Raw genomic sequence first — 6,232 nt, 5'->3', positions numbered from 1 at the left:
TGTTTATATGTCTTTGTAACATCAGGTAGACTATGCATGTACACCTGAGGAAGTTCACCAGCAATTCCAATCTTCTGCTCAGGGTAACAATTTTGACAGACAAGTTTGGTCAACCTAAAGGATTTTCCTATGTTGAATCTGTTGAAGTTGATGCTGTTCAAAGTGCTCTACTGTTAAATGAATCGGAATTGCATGGTCATCAGATGCAGGTTTGTAACTTGATCTACATGTGGATTATTACTTCATTAAATACAACCCTTTATTATAGAAACCAGCATACGACATCAATTATTAGCATGATGGGAAAATCGACAAATGGTTCACTCATTTTATCCTGATTTTTCTTGTGCAATTTTGGAGGTCGGGTTCCTTCTCTGTTTACTTTGCATTTGTACAATTAGCTTCATGGATTATGCTCACTTAATATTGCAACTTAAAAGTGGTTTTATGGGTTCAGTCTGTTTTGCTCTGTTGAGTAGGCATCGGACATGGGTGTCCCACATGCTTAATGAAAAGATGGACTTCTGCAGCCAATAAATTGGAGCAAGCTGGTTTTCAGAATATAGCATGTATAACATCAGGGCTTCAAACTGTAAAACCAGGTTAAACATCAACTGCTTGCTGTTGTAATGACCGGGTTGTGATGTATGCAGGGAGCAAAGCATGAAATAGTTCTTGTTTTTGCAGGTACGTTTGATTCTGTAGGTACAACTAAGTTGCAAGATGCTGGCAAAGCTGGTTTGGTCACAATTCAAGGCAAGAATTCAGCCGTGCTTGGAACTGCACAGATTTGTATGTGATTCAATATCCATAAAAAACTTCCGCTGAAGTCCTTTTTCTCTTTTAATCTAACCTCATGAAACGGCGCAGGCGCATATCTGTTTATAACTTTGTTCCCAGATCAAGCGGAGAAGCTGCTTCAGATGAGTCTTGCAAGGTAGCCATTGCAAAACGAGTCCGGGTTATACTTTACCCAACTAACATCCGAGGCAGTCCAAAATGATTAGACCACCAAGATTTGACCACCAAGATGATTCCTTACAAAATTGCTTTAGTCATCAAGCTGCCAAATGATTTTATCGGCTCTCTAGGAGACCAGCTCGTGAATGGAGATGATGTGTCTAAGATCATTAAGCATCTCTTCCCAATCGAAGATTTCTTCTAAAGACAAGCCTCCAAGAGTAATGGTCAAATCTCTCATCTACTGGATAATCATGGACTGCAATGAACCATATCTTCTCCTTTATCTCTCTTTCTTTCTTTGGTTTCAAGATTTCACTACGGTTATAAATAAATTGTTTCTGATATTTGAATCTTGCCGGCTGCACCAACTAGTCCCTCTAGGCCAGCTCTTGAAGCACCAGCAAGAACACGATCAAGGGTTAGATAGTTGTGCTAAAGTGTCAGATAATACTTTTCTACAGTTGATTTGAGAGTAGAGAGCATAAAGCATAAAATTTGGTTTTCTGGTTAATGGCTTCCAGCATCCTATTTAAATTGCCAGCCATATAACTTATTTCATTACTCTAAAAATGTCAAAGGTACAATTTTTTTAGTTTTTTTTTCTTTATTAGCAACCTAAACCACGATTTTAACAGCAGAAGAAATGTGTTGTGTCAAAGGTACCTTTTTTTTTTCGAAGTTCTTAGCTTCTTCTTTATTGCTCTAAAAAGTTTGTTTTTATTGCTCTAAAAATGTAATATATTTATTAGTTTGAATAGGTGATAAACAGTGAATCTGTCTCGGGTGGCTCTGCTGCATCTGTATCAACCTGGGAATGTGTTGTGTCATCTGGGAGCGATACTTGTGGAAGCGTGAGGCAGACATTATTTTGCGGCCAAGTTGGCTTGAAGCCCGATTGCGCATAGAAACTGTTTGATAAAATACTTGAGAAAAGCTAGTGTCTATTCCTGCCTGACATTGTTCAGCTCAGAAACTTGACATATTAAGTTGGCAATTTTTTATAAGAAAAATCTTTAGGCTTTCATTCTTGCTAATACTTTGATGACTGCAAACCCATTCTTAATATCTAAACTGTTTATAGCAACATATCTAGGAGTTTTGTTTGGATTGAATTGAGGAAAATGTTTTTCTAATGTTTTCCTAACTTTGAAGAAATTGGATCGGATTGGATAAACGCAGAAGCTCGTCCTGAAGATACAATACTTATCTTGAGCTCGTTGAAGATAATCTCTTAAATAGGACCGGTTAGTTTCAATCCTGGAATTAGTTTGTCTGAACAATAAAGATGTTAACATAGAATAAGTAGAAAAATGTGCTTTTGAGGTTTGATGCTAGCAGGAGAAAAGCTTAGCCAAATGGAAGAGGCGAACGAGACGAATTCCGGCATTGTTTAACATGAGAGTTGAAAGCTGGCAACATGAGAATCCGGGCTGTTTGATGTTGGAACCGGTGACAATCGTTATCTTCCAAATGGAGTTGTGCTTGGTGAGGTTATATTCTCGGTTTAGTAAGGGTGTGATTTAGAGGGGATAGCTAGTGGCTTTAAGCATTTGTATTCTGAGAGCAAGTAGATTTTCATGTATATAGAGAGTCGTCGGGTTATCGTATCCTTTCATCGGAGACGTGAGGGATCTTTGCTTATCTTTGTGTAATCATGCAACTCTCTCTATGTAATCCTATGTTAAATGTTAGTAGCTTTGTATTAGGGAGTGAGTGACGAATATTCGATATATTGGATATGAATATGTTTCATCCATCGTGTTCCTAAGTTATGTGAATTGTATTCTTATATTCATATTCGAATATGAGTCGTTTAAGACCGTCAGATATGACTAGACGAGAGATCAAAATAAGAGAACCTGACTAACAGTATCAAAATACATGGTATTTAACTTTTGCCAATTTAAATTATTTGCCAGTTAAGTTTTTGTTCTCATACTTAAAATTTATTGATTTATTTGTTTTATTGTATTATATATATATATATATATATATTCAAACAAGGATGTGGGGTTGAAATAAGAAATAATAATATGCTAAAATAATTGGTACCGAACCTTAATATAATAAAAATCACACCTTTAAACAATAGTTGGCATTGTATTGCTATATGATTTTATTGAATGCATTTCCTCAGACATGCTTTTGATATATATATATATATATATATATGAATTGTATTGATAGATTTGATGAAATCAAGAATTGGTGATTAATTTGATCCAATTCTAAAAATATTGACCACGAGAGCAACTTGGATAATATATACATTGTGTCTAGAGGATAACTTAATCATTTGATAATAATAGGTATAGAAATTACCCATGATTTTCTATTATTATAAATAAATCATTTTTAGGAGAAGCGGTTGAAATTTATTAAATTATTAGTGAGTTTAGATCATTCAACTTTAAAAAGTTATAAAATGATTATTGAATTATTTTAAAGTTTTCATTTAAGTCACTTAATTATTCAAAAGGTTTTGTTAAAACCATTACTTGTATGACTTTTTTGTTCGCATTCCATTGTTCAATGTTTTTTGTAAAACAATTTTTTAGCGTCACGAATAGTGAATCAAAATCTAAACAACATAAAACAGTCACTTTAAAATAAAATTTGTCCTGTTTTGGTCACTTTAATTCTTTTTCAATTTAGTTATTCTAATTAATATAACTAGGTGAAAGAATCATTGCAGTTAAATTTTTCAGATATAATTTAGAAATGAGTGCATTCACGATTTTCTATCATTCTCTAATTCTATTATTATACATAATTTTTAAAATATTTTAAAAAATAAATAATTAAGATTAACTTTTGATTATTCATATAAAAAATCAATTTTTTAAAATTTTCCAATAAACGTTGAAAGAGTAAATGAAAATTAAATCAAATACTACTTGAAAAGATATCAAGAATTAAAACTTGATAACTTTTATTTGAGCATGTTATAAAAGCATATTTTTATACAGCAATTTTGAAAGATTTAATACATTTTACTATTACAAAAAAACTCAAAAAATATTTGTATAAATAAATATAAATAAAAAACATTAAGTTTATTATTAAAATTTTGCAAAATCAGACAAATAATCCAACTGATCAAACCACCAATTCTTAACAGGGCTAGTTTAGTATTGCTTTTGAGAAGTGTTTTTAAAAAGTGTCGTGGAAAATGGACTTTGGGAAGTATTTTTGAAAATTTTGGTTTAAAATTTAAGTATTCAGTATTGCTGTCAAAAAGTACTTTTGAGAAATAAAATATGCATTTTAGACATGATGTTAGAAAGTAACAAGTATGCATTTAACTAATGTTCAAATTAGTTAATATTATGATATTTTAGTAAGAATATAAAACATAATATATCATAATTTGTTGTTAATATTTTAATATATGAAATATAAAATATAAAATGTAAATATTTTTAAATAATTAATATTAATTATTTATAAAATTTAATTTGAATATATAAACTATATTTTAAAATTTAAATATAACTCATAAAAATTTAAATATACAATATTATATATTTAAAATAAATTTAAGTAATAAAGAATTAAAATTATCATATGCTAAAAGGGCTTCTCTTAGTAAGTGGAAGAACACTATATACGATTGTAATTATTCTTAGTTTTCAGGTTCGTATAACTTCCAACTGGCTATCTCACAAAAACAAATAATTTCCTCGTAAAGTCTAAGTAATGTCTCTGGTATTTAACTATGCATAAACATTATGAACAAGTCAACAGCCAGCTAACCCAAAATATTGCTTGCAAACTAAGCAACCACCCTTCAATTCTTTCTATATAAACAAGACAAATTTCATGAGCTTAAGCAGACAGCAATGGAGGTTCCAATAGAGGCAGAAAGCAGTAGTTTCAACACCTATTTCTGTCTGCTGTTGGCTAATAACATTCTTCAAGAAAAGGGTGTTGAAAATGGATCAAACACAGTGATCTCACCATTTTCATTCCATCTTTTGTTGAGCTTGATTGCAGTTGGATCCAAGGGACGTACTTTGGAGCAGCTATTCCACTGTTTAGGATCCAAAAGCCTGGAAGATATCAATTCACTAGCTTCCCAAATGGTTGATCTGGCATCACCATTCAATGAAAGCAATGGGGCTTCCATTGGTGAACCAGACTTGTCCTTTGTTAATGCGGCTTGGGTTGCTCAAAGCTTAAAGCTGAAACCTTCTTTCCAAGAGATTGTAGAAGGTGTCTACCATGCCATTGCCAAAGAAGTTGACTTTGCCAATAAAGTAAAATTTCCTTTTGTTTTTCTTATATTTTATGTATATTCACATTAATTATCGTTTATTAATTTGATACTTTGACAATGAAGGCTGAACAGGTTGTAGCTGAAGTAAATGCGTGGGCCGAGACTGCAACAAGAGGGCTCATCAGGAACCTTCTCACAGCTGAGGCCTTGAAGGTTATAAATGAATATACAGCTTTGATACTTGCAAATGCACTTTACTTCAAAGGAACATGGGCTCAACTATTTGATACATCAAAAACTAAACAAAGGGTCTTTCACCTCTTAGATGGTGAAAAAGTTCATGTTCCTTTCATGACTAGCAATAGATTTGAGCGTTATCTTTACAACGAGTTTGAGGATTTTAAAATCCTCAAACTCCCTTACAAAACTAGTCAACCCATTAGAAAATTCGCCATGCATTTCTTTCTACCAGATGCAAAAGATGGCTTGAAGAACTTGCTACAAGTGTTCAAGTCCAACCCTGAATACTTCAACAAGCGATTCGATCTCGTCAACCGGAAAATTTCCGACTTCTGGGTTCCGAGATTCAAGTTCGAGTTCGAGTTTGAAGCATCGGAGGCGATGATCAAAATGGGACTAGACCTACCTTTTAATAGAAGAAAAGCAGAGATTACTGAAATGGTAGATTCGGTTACTGAACCTCTATTTGTGAGGAAGATGTTTCACAAATGTTTCATTGAAGTGAACGAGGAAGGAACCGAAGCTGCTGCTAGCACTGCAGTTATAATCGAACAGCAGCAGCAGTCGGTGTATCCAAATCCAAGCTTTGTAGCGGATCATCCTTTCATGTTCATGATCAAGGAAGAGATATCTGGAGTTGTGTTCTTTGTTGGAGCAGTGCTCAATCCCTCGTTGGACTCCTAATATCAAACAAATGGGTTAAGAATGTAATAAAATTAAGAAACAATTTGGGGGCAGGGGATTTCTATTCATCAACTACTGCTTATATTCCAATTTTCATTAATTACATGTTGCAAAAGCATCTCGTTA

At 33.0% G+C, this 6,232-nt stretch overlaps 2 protein-coding genes across 8 annotated transcripts; both read left to right on the top strand.

Moving 5' to 3' along the window:
- LOC105772208 (rhodanese-like domain-containing protein 9, chloroplastic) lies at window positions 1-2,731 on the top strand. Of its 7 annotated transcripts, none has more exons than XR_008196671.1 (4): window positions 1-209; window positions 480-602; window positions 688-792; window positions 871-2,731. XR_008196671.1 is itself a non-coding variant. In XM_012593537.2 (3 exons), the coding sequence occupies exons 1-3, from the start codon at window positions 509-511 to the stop codon at window positions 939-941; spliced, it is 270 nt and encodes an 89-aa protein (XP_012448991.1). In that variant the 5' UTR covers window positions 4-508; the 3' UTR covers window positions 942-2,731. The 7 variants fall into 7 exon arrangements, 1 of the variants encoding a protein (XP_012448991.1); XR_008196669.1 differs by having other exon boundaries at window positions 458-602; XR_008196670.1 differs by having other exon boundaries at window positions 1-360; window positions 458-602.
- A 2,057-nt stretch (window positions 2,732-4,788) lies between these two features.
- On the top strand, window positions 4,789-6,232 carry LOC105772204 (serpin-ZX). Its single transcript, XM_012593534.2, has 2 exons — window positions 4,789-5,222; window positions 5,306-6,232. The coding sequence occupies exons 1-2, from the start codon at window positions 4,806-4,808 to the stop codon at window positions 6,104-6,106; spliced, it is 1,218 nt and encodes a 405-aa protein (XP_012448988.1). The 5' UTR covers window positions 4,789-4,805; the 3' UTR covers window positions 6,107-6,232.

The sequence above is a fragment of the Gossypium raimondii genome, chromosome 6, assembly GCF_025698545.1.
Source record: "Gossypium raimondii isolate GPD5lz chromosome 6, ASM2569854v1, whole genome shotgun sequence".
Lineage (NCBI taxonomy): Eukaryota > Viridiplantae > Streptophyta > Magnoliopsida > Malvales > Malvaceae > Gossypium > Gossypium raimondii.
The sequence above is the reverse complement of the archived record's forward strand: the minus strand, read 5'-3'. Positions and strand labels throughout refer to the sequence as shown.

What these genes read in the sequence shown, in the direction of transcription:
- LOC105772208 (XM_012593537.2), top strand. Translation starts at nt 509, where the DNA reads ATGAAAAGATGGACTTCTGCAGCCAATAAATTGGAGCAAGCTGGTTTT. An exon ending in GCTTCAAACTGTAAAACCAG is followed by an intron (nt 603 to 687) that starts GTTAAACATCAA and finishes TTGTTTTTGCAG; the next exon opens with GTACGTTTGATTCTGTAGGT. An exon ending in GCTTGGAACTGCACAGATTT is followed by an intron (nt 793 to 870) that starts GTATGTGATTCA and finishes GAAACGGCGCAG; the next exon opens with GCGCATATCTGTTTATAACT.
- LOC105772204 (XM_012593534.2), top strand. Translation starts at nt 4,806, where the DNA reads ATGGAGGTTCCAATAGAGGCAGAAAGCAGTAGTTTCAACACCTATTTC. An exon ending in AAGTTGACTTTGCCAATAAA is followed by an intron (nt 5,223 to 5,305) that starts GTAAAATTTCCT and finishes TTGACAATGAAG; the next exon opens with GCTGAACAGGTTGTAGCTGA.